This window comes from Triticum aestivum, chromosome 5D, assembly GCF_018294505.1.
Source record: "Triticum aestivum cultivar Chinese Spring chromosome 5D, IWGSC CS RefSeq v2.1, whole genome shotgun sequence".
Taxonomy (NCBI): domain Eukaryota; kingdom Viridiplantae; phylum Streptophyta; class Magnoliopsida; order Poales; family Poaceae; genus Triticum; species Triticum aestivum.
This window is the reverse complement of record NC_057808.1, coordinates 48,961,541-48,981,754: the sequence shown is the minus strand read 5'-3', so window position 1 is coordinate 48,981,754 and position 20,214 is coordinate 48,961,541. Positions and strand designations below refer to the sequence as shown.

General features: G+C 43.9%; 1 protein-coding gene across 1 annotated transcript; it reads right to left on the bottom strand.

Annotated features, from left to right (window-relative positions):
- Nucleotides 1-6,601: 6,601 nt before the first annotated feature.
- Nucleotides 6,602-8,142, bottom strand: LOC123119371 (glycine-rich cell wall structural protein). Its single transcript, XM_044539163.1, has one exon. It carries the CDS (start codon nt 8,039-8,041, stop codon nt 6,812-6,814), a length of 1,230 nt encoding a protein of 409 aa, XP_044395098.1. The 5' UTR covers nt 8,042-8,142; the 3' UTR covers nt 6,602-6,811.
- Between the last annotated feature and the right edge of the window lie 12,072 nt (nt 8,143-20,214).

Sequence of the window (20,214 nt, the reverse complement as noted above, 5' to 3'; positions counted from 1 at the left end):
TCTCTGTTGTCGTCGTCCTCATCCTTGTCTCCGGAAGAATCTTGCCGCGTTTCTTGCTTTAGGAGTCGGCACTCCCGAGTGGTGTGCTTGCGCAAAATCAGATTGCCATCCTCATCCTTCTTCGTATGGATCTGGCAGGGCTGATCGAGGATGTCACTCCTCTGGGTAACTTGCTTTTTCCCTTTCCAGTCCTTCTTCTGCTTTTGGGAGCCTTTACTCTTGCTTTGGCCAGCCAAAGCCGCAACCTCAGTGCTCCCTCCAGCGTCAGCCTTGCGCTTGTGCTTTTTGCCCTTATTATCCGACTGATGAGCGTCGCCTGTCTAGCTTTTGCCTCTTCTCAGTCGTTCTTCCTCTTCACCATTGGCGTACCGATTGGCTATCTCCATAGCCCGACTAAGAGTCGGGGTCTTAGTTCGACCAAACTTCATGTTCAGCTCACGATATCTTACTCCGGCCTTGAAGGCGCAGATTGCCTGTTGCTCGGTGATGTTCTCCACCGTATTGTGCAGAGTGGTCCACCGCTGGATATACTCACGGAGAGTCTCGTTCTGTTTTTGCACACAGTGCTGTAACTCGGCCAAAGCACCTGCTCTCATGTATGTGCCTTCAAAAGTTTTGACGAACACTCTCGCCAGACCGTCCCACTAGAATATGCTACCCGGCGGGAGCTGCGTTAGCCAAGCCCGCGGAGCCCTCGAGCATCAGGGGCAAGTGTTTCAAGGCCACATTTTCCTTGCCGCTGCCGATCTGAACTACCACTCGGTAATCTTCCAGCCAAATCTCAGGCTTGGACTCGTCGGTGAACTTGCTGATCCCCGTGGCTAATCTGAAGTTGTTGGGAATCTCTCCTGCCCGTAGGTAACGGCTGAAGCACTCGAGGCCCGATGGTATGGAGCCATTCGGGATGTCATGATCTTGGCCTTCTCGCAGGGCACGGCCCTGTCGACCAAGCTCTGAGCGAGAACGGATCTTGGGTTGAACAGAGGGTCTCGAGTGTCCCTCGTATGACGAGCGGGACTCAACCTAGCTACGATCGTTGCCGTGTGCACGCCTATCATCATAGGGCGGACGCACGTACACGCCGTCTCGTGGTGGAGGCATCAGAGCGCGATCATAGTCGTTGTGACGCTGGGGCGACTCGACTCGATCGCACCTCCGATCTTCGTGGTGATCTCTTGAGGAGGAAGTAACTCAGCTCCTGCCGGAGCCGAGTGGGCTATATGCCGACTGAATGGTCTCCGCGCACACTAATGCGTTGTGGATCCGATCTCTAAACTAGGACACTGTCGCGTTCTGCGACAATGCTATCTTCAGGAGCACCTAGATCTGCCGAATCCCCTCCCCGGCCGTAGAGCTGGAGGGCTGGATGGAACCCGCGATCCGAGTGGCAGCTGCCAGATTTTGCAATGGAGTACTAAGGACTTGATACTTACGAGGTTGGTCACTCGAGTAGAGTCGGCGCTTATGCCGACTGGAGCTGGGTTGACGGTGCTCGCGTTCGTCCAGCTCTCTCTGAAGCCACTCGAGGCGATCGCACTCGGCCAAGGTGTCCAAACGAGTTGACTCCATGGCCAATGCCTCGGGAGTCGTCCCTGTGATGGGGGTGTTCAGGAGCTATTCGTTCCTACGGCGGAGCTCGTCCTGCTGCTCCCGAGTGAGAGCCTGTGGTACGTACGGCTCATGGCCATTGGTGCCGCCGTCGGTGTTGAGTGATGCACCCACACGGTCGTCCGAGTGTCCCGGGGGTGCGCGGTGCTAGCCGTTGTCTGCCATAAGGACTTCAGCGGTCGACTCGATGCTTTCAGACTCGGACTCCTCAGAGGAATCACCGAGTGATCCGTTGGAGAGGTCGAGGGCAGGCTCGTCGAGCTCGAGAGTCGCCACCTGTTCTGCCGCTACCTGGGTGGCAACGTCGTGCTTGCTCCAGCGCTGCAGCCGCGAACGCCCGGAGCGCTTGCGATGACACGGAATGGTGGGGGTGGACAACCACTCGGTACAGAGCCGAGGGCTGTCGTAAAAGGACTCCGTAGGAAGAAGCATGGAAGTGCGTCGCGCCACGGACAGGCAACGGCTCCACTTGCAGCGGGGCTTCGCGTAGCCACGCTGAGTCGTCGGCGATGAAGGAGATCGACCCGAAACGGATTTCGCCGCCGACTGACATGATGATGAAGAAATCCACCTACACCGTTAAACTTTGCTAGACGCCTAACCCCATGGTGGGCGCCAACTGTCGGGGTTATGATACTGACAATGAGTACTAGGGGTACGAATAAGGGGCAGAGCCTAGCTACGGCGCAGGTGTAACACTCGGTGTTTAACGAGTTCAGGCCCCTCACTCGGTGGAGGTAAAAGCCCTACGTCTCGTGCCCTGAGACTTGCTTTGATATGGTAGATATGGTTACAAAGGTTGCTCGTTGCCCGGTCATGGAGAGGGGTGCGGCTTATATAGAGTGCGCTGCAGCCCCATGTCTCCCACGCCGCCAAGGCAATAAATGTCATTGAATGAGTCAGTTACTAGTGTAATAAGCCTCTACTGCAGCAGTTACAGGTAACGGTAGCTATAACTCTATTTAGTGGATGGCTTAGGATTCCTCGACCGTTACAACTCCCACAATGTCCTCATGTCCTCTATGTTCGAGTGGTGGTCCATCAACCGAGTGACGTGTGATCGACCGAGTGCCGCAAAGCCGTTCGAGTGAACCTCCTGATGTATGCATCAGAATGTTGGCACGGTCCAGGGACCTACCTATGATGGTGATGGGGCCTTATGTGGGCCCCAAATGATGGGTCATTGACCCTACCTATAATAGGTGACCACATCACCACCACCTCCTCATATGCACAAGAAAACCCAACTCCCTTGCCTCGCGCAAAAAAAGGAAAAAAAAGAAAAAAGATCGTCCTCCTCCCGAACCCCTCTGCCTTAATGATGATCCGCTACCTACCGCACTATCGAACTGACATCCTATAAAACAACGACACGCCTCAGGGTTGGTCCGGTCGCCACCATGCGTCCTCGGAGGAGGTGCCTAAGGAGCGCGCCTCAGGGTCAGTCCGATCGAGAGGCAATTGCCGGAAGAGTCTTCACATGATCGATGTCCCTCATACCATCATCTTCCTATCCATGCATTATTTACATCATGGGACGAGTGCTTCAGCGGATGGCCGGACGAGTATAGATAGATAAATCCAGCTGCCAACACTCCGAGAGCACACAGCGAGCTTCCTATAGACTATTTTTTCTTTCACAATTACATGTTAACCATATACATTCATGAATTGTACAAACTCTTGGATTTTTGTTAATATAAATATTGCTCTTTTTTTAGGTGGATATGTGTGTCAACAAACGTTCCAAAAATTATGTAAGAAATCATTCTTGATACCAAGGTCATGCATGTCTAATTAGTGAATTTTATTTTATAGCTCAGAATTTTCTTCATGATATACCAACAACCGAAATAACAAAAGAGTACATAAAAAAGCAGTAGGTGTAACGAACTAGATTGAGGGGCATAACTGGATTAGGAGTTCAGACCAGAGATGCTTCTCGAAGTATATGCATTGTAGCATGTAGCAATGCACGTGCATTCTACTACTCCTAAGGGGGAGTCCGCGATCGTTATGGTAGGTTCATATGTCTTTTGGTTTGGTTTCGCATGCGTACATTAATGCCCAAAAATCATCTCAGTTATCTCTTGTCCAATTCTTGCTTTGCCCACACTTGCATGCAATTAAATAGGCAGACCAGTTAATCATGTGTGTTAATTAGGCAAACAGTTAAAATGTCCACTTAATTTGGAAAGTATAATCGAGCGTTGGACGGGAGAATCATACTAATATGAAGAATATCATTCTTTGGAAAGAAGGATCACATTAATTATGAATAGTGTCATTATTTGGACAAGAGGATCATGTTCATTATGGAAAATATTATCGAGCATTTGAAAGTAGGATCATTATAATTATGAAGAGTATTATTATTTGGACAGGAGGATCACGATAATTATAAGAAGTGCCATCAAGTGTTGAATGAAAGGATCACGTTATTTACGAGAGTATTGTTCTTTGAATATGAGTATCACATTGATTATGAAAAGTATTATCAAACCTTAAATGGGAGGATCACGTTAATTATGAAAGGTATCAGCAGTCAATAATGCAAAACAATTTGGAAACAAAGTACCGAATCAATTTGGAAATCAAGTCATTAATGCAATTATTTAAGCATGCTATTAATTAAGTCCGTTTAAGTATGGATTTTAGCACCAAATTAAGTATGATATCAAGCCATTAATGCAATTAATTAATTAGCCAGACACATACTCCCTCTGTTCTTAAATATAAGTTTTTTTTAGAGACTTCAAATGGACAACCACATACGGATGTATATAGATATATTTTAGAGTGTAGATTCTCTCATTTTGCTCCGTATGTAACCACTTGTTGAAATCTCTAGAAAGACCTATATTTAGGAACGGCGGGAGTAGTTAGGGATGCGGATAATTAATAGCAGGAAGTGTTTTCAAATTTATCGTTACTGTTAAACCCTAGATCCCCTTACGAAAACCCATCCGCTCCCACCTCCCCACACACACAAGAAAACCCGCCTCCCTTGCCTCAAGCAAAAAGAAAAGAAAAACAAAAAAATAATTTGGAAACCAATCACCAAATTAGTTTGGGAATCAAGTCATAATGCAATTAATTAGCTAGATAATTAATTACACATGCAATTAATTAAGTCCGTTTAAGTAGGGATTTTTTCATGAAAAATCAATTTTAGAATCGAGCCATTATTGCAATTAATTAATTATTCAGACACTTAATTAGGGATGCAAATAGTTAATAACAGGAAGTTTTTTTTAGCCATGTCTCTACTATTAAATGGGAGTTGGGGACTATACATGGTACGTCCAACTCAACTCCCATTGATCCCCCCTACGAAAAACCCCATCCGCCACCACCTCCTCATGGCACAACAAAACCCACCTCCCTTGCCTCGCGCAAAAACAAAAAGAAAAAAAAGAAAAAGATCATCCTCCTCCCGAACCCCTCCCCCTCAACGATGATCTTCTGCCTACCACACTGTCGGGCTGATATCCTCTGAAACAACGACACACCTCAAGGTTGATCCGGTCGCCACCGTGCGCCCTAAGAGGAGGTGCCCAAGTAGCTTGCATCAGGGTCGGTCCGGTCGAGAGGCAATTGCGGGGAAGAGTCTTCACATGATCGATGTCCCTCGTACCATCATCTTCCTATCCATGCATTATTTACATCATTGGACGATTGCTGCAGGGGACAGCCGAACGAGTATAGATGGATCAACCCAGCCGCCACCACCCTGAGAGCAGAAAACGAGCTTCCTATAAACCTTTTTCTTTCTTTCACAATTACATGTTAGCCACACACATTCACGAGTTGTACAAACTCTCAAATTTTTGTTAATAGAAATATTGTTCTTTTTTTAAATGGATATGTGTGTCAGCACATGTTCCAAAAATAATGTAAGAAATCATTCTTGATAACAAGGTCATGCATGTCTAATTTGTGAATTTTATTTTGTAGCTCGAAATTTTCTTCATGATATACCAACACCCAAAATAACAAAAGAGTACATTTAAAAAAAGCAATGGGTGTAACATACTAGATTGAGGGGCATAATTGGATTAAGAGTTCATACCAAAGATGCTTCCTAAAGTATATGTGTTGTAGCCCGTAGCAACGCAGGAGCAATCTACTAGTAATAATTAGTGTCGGGGGTATATATAATATGTCTTTCCTCACCGGTGTAAAATTGTATTTCCTGTGAACCAACCTGTTGTTGAATGGTTAGGTGAAAGTGGTATCCCAACCCACCGGAGTTGAAGTCTTAGACTTGACATTGATGCTCTCATTTTTCTATATTTGTTTCAGGCCTTCTGGCGATTTGCGTTCAGTGAGAGGAGACATTCATATCGACTACGAAGGTGTCTGTGACCACTTCATCAATCTCAAGATAATGTGTCGGCTCAGTCTTTTGTAGGTGCTCATAAAGGTAAGGTGTGCGTACGTGTGTTCATTGGCCACTGGCAGGTGGGACCCATACGGACTAGAGGTAGCATTATTCGTCATGTGGACGGTTTGACAAGTCAAGTGAGTTCCACGTATTAGCTTTTTTTAGTGTTAGCTATAGGCGAACCGTAACCATATAATCACCTCGGGTCGTATTTAGTAAACCAAACCGGGTCGTGTTTAGTAAAGTTAATGTAAACCAGACTTATACCGAAGAACATGTGCCCAAGTTTGGTTTACAGTGATTAAGCACTGTTTACATGTTGACCACTCTTAGGTGCAAACTACACACAATCTGGAGCTCTGGAGTCTGGACACTAAGCGAGCAAAGATTTCAGGCCGTCAGCCGGTTGAGCAGCTGCCGAAAGCTTTTGCATTGCTGCATGTCGTTCCTTCCTACCCTTCCTCTGCTTTGCTATGCTTGCTCTGTTCTGAACATCCTGAACTTTCAACACTAGCAGGTAGCTTCTGAAGTTTGAACACTTCTTATTTACTTGTACCTAATTTAAATTTCAAATCACTGGAGCAAACACTGGCATGGACCAAGGCATACAAGATACTCATATATTACCATCACCAACGTACATGCGCGAGAATATCTCTCCCACAGAGAACAGAACGAGACACAACAAAATGCTAGTAGTGAGTTTCTACAAGGGAAAATCTCTTTCATCACACGTACTGCTCACATCGACAGAATACTATGATGACCAACGGCGCTCCGCAGAACAGAGCTGAGCCAAACGTACATACTACAACATCAGTGGCCGCCGCCGATGCCGCCACCGCCACCTTTGCCGATCCCGAAACCGAACCCACCTCCCTTGCCAAAGCCTTCGCCAAAACCGCCGCCACCACCACCACCACCTCCTCCGCCGCCTCCGCCGCCGCCTAGTCCACCACCTTTGCCAAAGCCACCGCCGAGACCACCGCCATTTCCGATGCCACCACCGAGCCCATGGCCGATGCCGCCTCCGAGACCGCCACCATTTCCGAGACCACCACCATTGCCATACTCGCCACCGGTACCACCACCGAGTCCTCCTCCGTTGCCGATGCCGCCGCCAAGACCTCCACCTTTACCAAAACCACCACCGATGCCGTGGCCTATTCCTGCACCAAGACCGCCACCTTTGCCGATGCCGCCGCCAAGACCTCCACCCTTACCAAATCCACCACCAAGACCGCCACCTTTGCCGATGCCGCCGCCAAGACCTCCACCCTTACCAAATCCACCACCAAGTCCTCCACCTTTGCCGATGCCGCCGCCAAGACCTCCACCCTTACCAAATCCACCACCGAGTCCTCCACCTTTGCCGATGCCGCCGCCAAGACCTCCACCCTTACCAAATCCACCACCGAGTCCTCCACCTTTGCCGATGCCACCGCCAAGACCTCCACCTTTACCAAAACCACCGCCGATGCCATGGCCGATTCCACCACCAAGTCCACCACCCTTACCAATGCCTCCACCAAGTCCACCACCCTTGCCAAATCCACCGCCAAGGCCTCCACCTTTGCCAATACCACCACCAAGACCGCCACCTTTGCCGATACCACCACCAATGCCATGGCCTATTCCATCACCAAGACCACCACCTTTACCAATACCCCCGCCGAGTCCACCACCCTTGCCAAACCCGCCGCCAAGCCCTCCTCCTTTGCCAAACCCACCACCAAGACCTCCACCGACACCATGGCCAGCGCCACCACCTAGTCCTCCACCACCACCGTAGCCGCCACCGCCACCAAGCCCTCCTCCACCACCGTATCCGCCACCGCCACCTCCACCGAGCCCACCACCCTTCCCAAGGCCGCCTCCAAGTCCCTTGCCGAAGTGCTTCTTCAGCAACAGGAACTTCTCGTCGGCGACGTGCTTCCCTTTGTTAGCGACGGGCCTGGCCCACGCGCCCACCGCCGCGCTGCTCAGGCAGAGCAGCAGCGCCAGCGCCACTGCCTTGCTCCCCATCACTCCGTTCCCCCTCCCCATGGCTGGCTGGCTGGCTACGAGCTTACTGAAGAAGAAGCTTGGTTCTCCAATGTCTGCAGCCGGCCGGCGTGTTATATAGCTGCTGGAAAGCTGCGTAGCATTGAATGGATGGTCAGCTGTGCACTGGACTGGCCATGTGACGCGAGAGGACAGAGGAAGGTCGTGGTGGGGAAGGTAGGCATGCATGGCCGGCGGTGGCGCAATGAAGGAGCTCGCAGCTGGGTGGTTGGGGTGGTGATGGGAGGAGTAAATTGGGTCTGTTGGGGACAGACTGGCAGATGGATCATGGATAGGAAGAGGACGCATTCACATGTTTGCCCTGTAGTACATGGATCCACGGCTGCATGCAATTCACCTGGATGTTCACGGTGATTAGTGTATCTGTAGCCATGAAATTTCTGAGCGCGTTGCTCTGGTGGAGAAGAACTGTAGTTGTTTGGGTCAGGGTGGTCGGCTGGTGTGTTCTCTTAAACTAGACTAGATGATTCAGCCGGATTTTAACTTAGTGATTCAGCCGGGATTTAACTGCTTAGCAAGTTTTTCAAAGTACTCCCTCTATCTAAATGATATTATATGGAGTACCATTTTTTTGGTAGTGATGATTTTTTTTTTTAGAACGGTAGTGATGATGCTTGGAGAATAGCTGAACAGTTGGTTGGTTGTTAGCAGGGATGCTCTGTAGGTAGCTTTGGCGAAGTCTGGAAGAATGTTCCCACAGGTGCATCTAAAGAGGAAATAATTAGCCATAGAGAATCCCCATAAATGCTGTTACTTGGAATATAATTAGTGAAGTGGCATCGCTAAGCATGCATGTAGTACGATGAAAGGGACACGCTAACAGCAGCTAGATATGCAGGCCCAGGTTGATGATGCAAGCCTTCTTCTAATCTTAAGATTGAACGGTCGGTTGCAGGAGCTCTAATCTGATACTACATCGATCATAACCAGGAATTAATTAAATCCAGTGCTACAATTGATCATTCTTAGTTTCAGTTTTCTAGATCCAAAATGTGATCCTCCTGACACAAATGTACTCTGGCTTTGGCCTCCAAAATTGTTGCTGAATCATGTTATTCTCCTCCATAGAATGGAATGTTCAGACTGAAGGGGAGATCAAAGGTAAGAAATACCAAGATAAAATTCAGAGAAGTCTCGGAGCACCTATGTACAGAATCACTATTCACTGACCAGTAAAGCAATGTATACGAAACTAATCATCGTTTTTCGCATAAAATGACACATTTACTCGAAGCGGCATGGCAGTCATGGTAACTCAACTGATTTACAACAAAAATAGCACAACAACAAAAAAAGAAACAATAACACCTTGCTTCCATGATTCCATCATGTACGTATCATGTTTACAGTAGCACAAATAATAACATCAATAGGTGGGCAGGGCACAAGTTCGATTGTGTGCACAAGAGAGAAACATGACCTTGTTCTTTCTTATTTTCTTTTTGGAATAAACCTTATGCTGGATTGGCCATCCTCTTCTTTCTTAGATCTGCTCACATCATATCCAGAGAGGCCATATATCAGGAATCAAATCAAAGTGCCGGAGGATGCAAGAGGTGGACCCCCGCAAAAAAGTGGGTGCAAGAGGAGGGCACGGCTATGTCTCGCTCGTGCGAAACTGTAGCTCCCCTCACCTACAGGGAGCCGGTTAGTGGGCTGACCCAGTAGCCATTCAGCAGCTTGACGGCATGAGGAGGCACATACATTTTTTTCTTTTTATTTATATTTAAAAAAATACTAAACATATATACTTAAAAATATTAATTTAACTTTTTGAAGTGTTCATCACGCATTTAAAAGATGTTCAGGCAGTGTAAAAGAAATGTTGACTCAACTTTTAGAAAGAATTGTACAGTACAAAAAAGATGTATGTGACAGTTCAAAAACATTCGAGCATTTTCAAAAAATTGTGTGTGCCATTTTTTTAAATGTTGTGCAATGTGAAAAAAAAGATGTCCGTTTAAGACTAAAAATATTTTGCACCATTCAAAAATTGACATAACATTTATAAAAATGTACATGCATTTCAAAAACATGTTTGTGACATTATAAACAAATGTTTATACAATATAAAAAATGTCCACATAATTAGAAAAATTCTTAATATCATTCCAAAAATGTTTCAACATATATTTAGAATTTTTTAACATGCATTCAATATTTCATAAAAAAAATGTATTTGAAAATTGTTAATAATGTATTTGAAAAACGTTAAACATGTATAAAAATGCATAAGATTATACAAAAAATGTAAAGTTCCCTAGAATAAATTCTTCCTGGGTCGATGCCCGAGTGGTTGATGAGGACGGGCTGTAAATTCGTTGACAATGTCTACGCTGGTTCAAATCCAGCTCGGCCCAAAAAATCTAGGGCTTCATGAATCTAAACTAAATTATTTTGTTTTTCTTCATAAATAAAATGTTTGATCTATAGAGTATGAGAACGTGGACATCAAAACATATATTTAAATAAATATGTATTTGAAAAATGATAAAAGTATACAGAAATGTTCTTCGTGTATACGAAAAATGTACAATGTGTACAAAAAATGTAGACACATATTAAAGAAAAAAAGAAACCAAAGAAACCCCAAAAAACTCGATGAAAACCGAAGAAAAAACACAATGAAAATAAAAAACACTACAAATAGTGAAAACCTGATAAAGAAACCACACATAAAGAGAAAAATACGCCCCCTGCTAGATTACTGGGTGGGCCCAGTAGCGCCCGCGCCAGAGGCGAGCCACGAGTATGCTTCGTAGTACGTAATACATAGCTCTAGTGGAAGAGGAGCACCTAAGAGAGGGTTGTTTTGGAATGATTGAGAGCCCAGTCACTATTTCCAATATTTTCTAGGAAAACTCCAGAGGCACATGTGGCCCATTCATGCATGAAAAGGAAGCGTGAAAAGTTTAATCCGGCCCGGATGTGAAGGGTGTGTTGAGCCAAAATATAAGGTTGGTTCCTTTACTCACCTCTAAAAGTTTTAGAAGAGAACACATACACGCATGCCTCCTCCTCGAACGAACGCTTGTGCATTGTTTTTTGTGAGCGAGCTAAGCTAGGACCTATGCCATGTGTATGTGGTGTCTTATTTGTATCAAGTGAGAACGATGTTGAAACTTTTTTCGCTAGTGGTAGATGAAATTTTCTTCATAGTGGATCGGCCATTCGACACCACACCCATGCGCCTGCCTCCCGATTCAAGAGCTTTATGTCGTCTCTGTCTTTCCCACTCCGCTTCACGACATGCACCGCTATAAGTAGAGCACAACCCTTCAAAACCCCGCCTCTTGTGATCTTGTATGAGAGAAGAGTTTTCATGTTTTTGAGCAAGGCGCACTCTCGCGTGACTGCTCGATTCTTCTCCAATGTGGTTGCACACGACTTTTCCCCAATAATAACTACTTTCTCCATGCCGATGACCTCTTCGACGACATGGCTTCCGATGTGAATAATTCTTTTTCCGCCGCTATGTATGTGCTCATATCCCTTCTATTGCAGATTATGTTTAGAGGGAAGTCCATACCACAGACCAATATTGTGTACCACATATGAATAAGCCAATCTGACTGACTAGAGTGAGTTTACTTGGGCTACTAGTCTCTCTCCAATTGATATTGTTCTTGTACCAAATATATGTTAGTTAGATTTGTATGTTTACTTTTGTGAATAACTTCTTTTTACGTGAGAAATTGACAATAGATTATATACACGAGATCAAACTAACTGTGTTACAAATGAGCATACCAAATGGTCAAATCATATGTAGACAAGAGAATAATCAGTGCCATTTTTTGTGTTCATGCTAACGACTATAAGAAACACTATTTCAATACCATGTACAGAGCATGCACACGTTGTCAACTTATCACTTATCCCAACTTGCAAAGACACACCTGCCAATGGTTTATGTTATCCGCTAGAAGTTTCTATAAATATAACTATCTAATAATACACTAGAAGCCATTATTAATATATTTCTTACAATATATATTTTAGAGATCTCTACTGTGATATTTAACGATACTAATTGTACACACAAACACACACATACATACATACATAAAATATACATATATGCACTATATAAGTTATCAAATTTTAATTTAAAGATAACTCTTTTACTTCATATAGTTTTAAATTTAGCAGAGATAGAACTTTCGATGACGGTTCTATAACAAGGAACACTATAATTAATTTATAGCAACAATGTTTTGTAGTTAAACATGACATCTAATTAACAAAAATTATAATCATTAATACTAATTATGATTAAAGTAAGTTTTAAATATAAAAGTTCAGTATGGTCTAATATGGTGTTACAAATATACTCAATTAGGTCTCAGTTTTGTTGTTCTACATAAAAGAAGTCTACATAAATATCTTGTTAGTGCCATTGTAGTAAGAATGTCTTTCCAAACAACAGACAAATCATATGTGTATCCGAGAATGACAAGCATCAAGTGTGTGTTCGACATAGACACTGACTCTTGAGTTTGCTCTTCAACAAGAAGGCATTCTTGGAATTTGTATCATCATACCATGCACCTCAAAACTACTCTAGCACATAAATATCAACCTCGAAATGTATTGCTGCAACCTGCACCTAAATACTAACCCTCCATATAGGCATATTTGATTCAGTTGTTGACCGCTTTCAGACAATTGATTTGGAATGGCGCAGAACAACAAAACTAGATACAATAGCACGATCCAGAAAATACGACTTTCATATATCCATCAAGCATTGCCAGAGCATTACATAGTTAACATCTAATTAGCAGAGATGCTTCATTAATATTCAAATCGATCAGGCAAAACCACAAAAAGCAGCACCAGAGAAACATTCTCTTAGAACCACAACTACACACTAACCATCGGTCCATCATCCATCCATCGATTTACACCAAGTACGACTAATAATAGTAGTTTTTCTCTAGAAGCCTACATAGATAGATTCTCCACAGGGATTAACATCGGACATATACCCGTAGCAAGGAGGGCAAACCTAAGACTGGTGCCGCACTAGACTGGTGCGGTGGTGCCCGGCGCCTGTTCGGCCGCGGGGAGTGCCGGACTGGTCGGTAGCCCTGGCACTGGTGGGAGCCGGGACGGGCTGGCAACATCGACTCGGCGAGTCAGGCGTGGTGGCGGAACACGTAGAGGACAAGATCAGAGGGGAACCGGCTCGGCGAAGCGAGAGGCACGGCCGCATGGGTGGCTCGGTGGCTCCTTGTGCGTTAGTGGGTTGTTGATGTGCTTTTTTTTCCTACGGCTCATCTCCAAATTTCCTATGATATGCAGCCAACCCAAAAACTCAGTGTGGGCCGCGTCCCACCCAGTCCACCCTGTAGCTCCGCCCTGGTTTCAGGCAATACAAAATGGATATACCTTCTCTGCCTGCCACATAATTGATCTTCCCAAAATACTTGATGACCCACATGTCGATTTTCTCGGCTTGGTGAGGAAAGTATATGGGTATAAGTATTTCAGTTAGCCGAAATCGAGGATCCAAGAATAGTAAAATCTAAAATATATAAGTTTGATTGAAACTTATGTTGAATAGTTACCCGAAATCGAGGATCCAAGAATAGTAAAATCTAAAATATATAAATTTGATTGAAACTTATGTTGAATAGGTACGAGAGCTCTCATTGTCCCATTTGGTTGTGGCCATGGGCTGCCCCACCCAATGTTGCATGTCCGTCGCGGACTCCTCTACCCTAGCCCCATAGTTGGGCGTTCCCCGTGGCAGATGATGTACCGCAGGAGCCATGGGGGCCACCGCCCCCACAAACAGCTTCTCATAGAGAAATACTATGTTATCTAAATATTACATGTTTAATTTAGTCTTGTATAATATCTAACACTACATCATACTTTTCATCATATTCTAATGATTTTTGATACTATATGAATTTCATGTGATCGCTAGTACAAAAAAACTTGCTTGCGACGTGCGAGAAAACTTACGCGCATGATACACGTCACTAGTATCGCGCCACTGATAACTAGACATGCAACTACTAGCGGGTGTGATTCTGTCTAGTCGCCACTGGCTTCGCCAAGTACTAGTGATATGCAGTTAAAAGATGTATGCCACTAGTAACATTTTATTCACACTAGTGCAGAACAGGCCTTTATCACCGGTTCGTAAGGGCCTTTAGTGCCGGTTCTGTAACCGGCACTATGGAGTGGAGACTAAAGGCCCCCCCCTTTAGTACTGGTTTGGCACGAACCGGCGCTAACGTGCCACCACGTGGCACGAGCCAGGCCCGGGTGCGTGTAGGACATTAGTACCGGTTGGTAACACCAACCGGTACTAAATGTTTGGGTGTGTTTTGGTTTTAATTTTTATTTTTTCTTTAGTTTTGTGTTTTCAATTTAATTTAGTGATTGTTTTACATTATAATGAGTTGTTAAATCATTAGGTGAAAGTACCGCATATTAGTTTCGACTGGATGCATGTGGATCCTAGCTAAGTGATCAAGTATATGCCATATCCATATTACTTAGATCACTTAGTGATCTAAGTAATATGGATATGGCATATACTTGATCACTTAGCTAGGATCCATCCAGTTGAAACTAATATGCGGTTTCTTTCATAAATGATATAATAACTCATCATCATCATCATCATATTAATATAAAAACTCTTGCATCATATCATCACCAACAACAGTATATACTAGCTAGCAAAGATATCGTCGAGTTCAACATGGTCATGATATTATAAGCGTTCATAACACCACAAAAGCAAATCACTCTTTGAGATTAAGTTCAGGACGGAGAACACGGACACGCATGAGAGGACAAGTACTAAGAGCATGATAACTAGCTAAATCACTCATGCTGCTCTCTCTCAGGTAAAATAGCATAGAACATGTATAGCTCTCCTGATTCATCATATTGGAGCATGCAGATGAACCTGTCTCCTAATCGTGGGCTGCGCTTCTGATTGCTGCCCCCTAGTACTTCTCTGCGATCGTTAACAATTTTGCTCCAATCTTTCACTATTAAGCATTCATCGCTTTCAGAAATCCTGAATGCACTCATGTGCACTGTAGGATATCTTGGCCGTAAGCTAACAATTGACATGCGACCTTTAGTCTCGATCCACTGAGGCACAACTGTCATCGGGAGTCCCTGTTGAAGAACATCGTATAGTAATTAATATACTTAGCAATGAAAGTTTAGCTTGAAAATAATGTATGCAAAAGATGCACTGAGGACTAATAGTAAAAATCTTACCATCTTTCCTAAATACATGTGACCGTAGTTCAATACGATCACTATTGGTCGCACGTTTTGAGTACTAAGATTTTCAAATTCAGGAAAATGATTTCTCTTAACAGCATCAAGATCCTCAAGCCATGAAACATAATGACTTATCTCCTCGCAGTTTAGTTCAGCTCCGGGACAGTAGTAGGTCCTGTCTACCAAGCGCCGGACATGTTTGCTTGAATAGAAATAAGCTGTCAATAGAAATTAGTTGTCAACTATTTTTGAATAAACAATATCAAAGACATAAATATGGTTGAGAAACTCACATAATGGTAGAACTGGAGGCGTCTGCACATCGACCCAGATGTCCCTATTACCTTCAATATCATCTTCCGGACGAATATCAAAGGTGATAACCATATCAGGCTCAAATGCAAAAGCCTTGCATAGTGCTTGCCAAGTTTTGCATTCAAAATAGGTGTATGTGTCTGCATTGTATAATTTGACATTGAAAGTACAACCAGCATGCTCGGTCTTCAGGTAAACTCTCTTTACCTCCATAGTTTCCATAGCACTGAAACCTATCTTATCCAAGATAAAAATTCTTGCATGGCAGGGGATGCGCTAGTAGAATAGTGAAAATTTAAAATTATAAGTTGAAGCAAATGAAGTATATATAAGTCATGCTTAATTACGAAAAAAGACTTGTCGTTGTGACTTACTGTATCCACTTCGAAGGTCTCATCCAGCTTGATGCTGAAGCGCCTATCATCAACCAAGGAAATTTCTGTCGCACAGGCCGCGCTGGTCTTCACAGAATTCGCACTTAATGAAATCTTTTTCGTCGTCAGACGACATTTCCTATGTTCATATAGGTGAAACATTAAACACTTAATAGTTCTATTAATTCAACTAATTCAACTAATTCAACTACTTCTATTAGTTCAACTAGTTCTATTAATTCAACTAATTCAACTAAGCATTTAATAAAAATAAACGTGTTCTATTAATTTTCTTACTAAAATAAAGTAGCTAGTTCCATATAGTAATATTTTAATTAGATCATCAAATCTCAGACATCTAAATTTGCTTACTAAAAATAAACTAGTTCTATTAATTCAACTAATTCAAATAAGAATTTACTAAAAATAAACTAGTTCTATTAATTCAACTAAGAATTTACTAAAAATAAACTAGTTCTATTAATTTTCTTACTAAAATATATAAAGTAGCTATATATATAGTAATATTTTAATTAGATCATCAAATCTCATGTACCTAAATTTTCTTACTAAAAATAAATTATTTCTACTAATTCAACTAGTTCAACTAAGCATTTACTAAAAATAAACTAGTTATATTAATTCAACTAGTTTAAATAATCTCATATACCTAAATTTTCTTACTAAAAATAAACTTGTCCTATTAATTTTCATAATAAAAAAACTAGTTATATTAATTCAACTAGTTGAAATCTCATATATATATATATATACCTAATTAATATCTAGCTAATTCATCTAAAATTGAGATTGATATTTAACATCTTTTCCATATAATTCATCTAACATTAACGTTCTAACATTCTTATCTACGTAATTTATCTAACATTAATCTAAACAACAGAAAACAGAAAATAAGTAAAAACAATATGTCTGTGTGTGTGTCTGTGTGTGTATGTGTGTGTGTACGAGCGGGGGCGGCGGCATACGGGCGGCGGCGCGAGACGGCGATGCGACGGGGACGGCGCGACGACGAGCGGCAGGCCGGGGGCGACGGCGTGATCGAGACGGCGACGTGGTACGGGGCGGCGGCGACGGGCGGCGGGGGCGACGGCGGTGACGGCGACGACGGGCGGCGGGGCGGCGGCGCGCGGCGGGGGCGGCGAGGGCGGCGGCGATGTCGCGCGAAGTAGTTGGAGAAGAAGTGGTGGTCGATGAAACTGAATTTTTCGTAAGTGCCATATATATAGGAGGGGCCTTTAGTACCGGTTGGAGCCACCAACCGGTACTAAAGGCCAATTTTGGCCAGGCCAAGCGGCGGGAAACTGCCCCTTTAGTACCGGTTCGTGGCTCCAACCGGTACTAAAGGCCCCCCTTTAGTACCGGTTGGAGCCACGACCCGGTACTAAAGGTGTGCGCTGGCGCAGGAGCGGTGCGGGCAAGTTTAGTCCCACCTCGCTAGCCGAGGGGCGCCCGCACCAGTTTAAAAGCCCCGGCGCGGCTGCTGTCTCGAACTCCTCTCTATAGCAGGCTTCTGGGCCTAACTTTGGCGCGCTGCCCGTTGAGCCTCTAGCCCTTCTGGGCCTGTATTTGCAAACCCTAGGGTTGGCAGGCCCAGCGGGCAGCGCCCCAACAATTTTTTATATAATTTTCTTCTATTTATTTCCGAGTAATTTTTTTGCTGTATTTAGTTTCTTTGTGAATATAAAAAAATTATATAGTTTTTTTTTCTGCATTATTTATTTCTGCTATTCATTTTGTAGTGATTTTCAATTTCACCGTCATTTAGCTCTCTAAACAAATCGGTAAATGACTGAAAAACAGCAAATGATGTCAGAACGTGTTGGAAATTGATGACGTCGCTTTGAATGATGCATACTGAACGCAAAAATAGGCTGGAGTTCAAATAAGTTTAAAAAACATTGAAGTGCCCGTGTAACAGATGAGTTCTCGTCCGAAACCCTGATACTCCGAAAGAGATTGTCCAGTTTGTACACGAGGTGCGTCCAGTTTTCGCCGTGACCCTCTCTACTCTTTTGCACATGCTATGCGGGCGAAATGATGATACCATGCCAAGTTCCAACATTTTCAGAGTTCATTTTGTAGTGATTTTCAATTTCACCGTCATTTAGCTCCCTAAACAAATCGGTAAATGACTGAAAAACAGCAAATGATGTCAGAACGTGTTGGAAATTGATGACGTCGCTTTGAATGATGCATACTGAACGCAAAAATAGGCTGGAGTTCAAATAAGTTTAAAAAACATTGAAGTGCCCGTGTAACAGATGAGTTCTCGTCCGAAACCCTGATACTCCGAAAGAGATTGTCCAGTTTGTACACGAGGTGCGTCCAGTTTTCGCCGTGACCCTCTCTACTCTTTTGCACATGCTATGCGGGCGAAATGATGATACCATGCCAAGTTCCAACATTTTCAGAGTTCATTTTGTAGTGATTTTCAATTTCACCGTCATTTAGCTCCCTAAACAAATCGGTAAATGACTGAAAAACAGCAAATGATGTCAGAACGTGTTGGAAATTGATGACGTCGCTTTGAATGATGCATACTGAACGCAAAAATAGGCTGGAGTTCAAATAAGTTTAAAAAACATTGAAGTGCCCGTGTAACAGATGAGTTCTCGTCCGAAACCCTGATACTCCGAAAGAGATTGTCCAGTTTGTACACGAGGTGCGTCCAGTTTTCGCCGTGACCCTCTCTACTCTTTTGCACATGCTATGCGGGCGAAATGATGATACCATGCCAAGTTCCAACATTTTCAGAGTTCATTTTGTAGTGATTTTCAATTTCACCGTCATTTAGCTCTCTAAACAAATCGGTAAATGACTGAAAAACAGCAAATGATGTCAGAACGTGTTGGAAATTGATGACGTCGCTTTGAATGATGCATACTGAATGCAAAAATAGGCTGGAGTTCAAATGACTGAAAAACAGCAAATGATGTCAGAACGTGTTGGAAATTGATGACGTCGCTTTGAATGGTGTGTACGGAACGCAAAAAAGTCTGGAGTTGTAATAAGTTTAAAAAAATGAAGTGCCCATGTAACAGATGAGTTCTCGTCAGAAACCCTGATACTTCGAAAGAGATTGTCCAGTTTGTACACGAAGTGCGTCCAGTTTTTGCCGTAACACAAGAAGTCCGGAGTTGTAATAAGTTATTAAAGATAAAAAAGAGGCACAATGCTCGTTAATTAGCTTCAAGCCTTTCGGAATAGTGCAAACTGCACTGCACATAGCTCCGTGCAGTCTACACTATTCCTCAAGGCTTAAAGCTAAGCAACGTGCAGATGAGCATTGCGCCTCTCCTTCATCATCTCTGCACTCAGGGCTTATAAACCGCTCCTAGTGCCTCTCTCTTCGCGAGGTGGGACTAAAAAACAGCTTACTAAGAAACTATAGTACCGGTTCATGGCACGAACCGGTACTAAAGGTGCCCGTGGGGCAACAGCCTGACCACAGCCTGACGCAGCATCATTAGTACCGGTTCATGACGCGAACCGGTACAAAAGGTTGCTCACGAACCGGTACTAATGATCTCCGCCCGCCTAGCCGTTGGAACCGGCACTAATGGACACATTAGTGCCGGCTCAAAATCAAACCTGCACTAATGTGCTTCACATTTGACCCTTTTTCTACTAGTGTCAATTTAGAAAAATATACCGTACTCATCTGTACAGTTGATCCATTTAGCCACAATACACCACACGGTCAGTATTGGTAACAGGGAGGCTATTTCCGACCATACTAGTGACGGAATGCAATTGTATCCCAAAAAAGGAAAGAAAAAACTCCATTTGGTGGTGTCAATTTTACCGGCCTTTTGTACACACGTTCCTATCTCAATATCGATACAAATGATCTACTCGCTCCCCCTGTGATTTCAATTTGAAGAGTAACCACACACAACGACAGCTGCACGCTTAAGATGTTTTGGATACACTAGTAGAAAATATGCCTTTAGTCCCGGTTCGCAAAGGCCATTAATCCCGGCTGTGCAACCCGGACTAAATATGCGCGACTAAAGGCCCCCCCTTTAGTCGCGCCTCTTACGAACCGCGACTAAAGGCCCGTCCACGTGGGCGCCAGGAGTCCGTCGGGGCGGAGGACCTTTAGTCCCGGTTCTCGTGGCTAACCGGGACTAAAGGCCTCCTCCGCAGGTTTAGGGTTTTAGCCCCCCTAAACCTGGT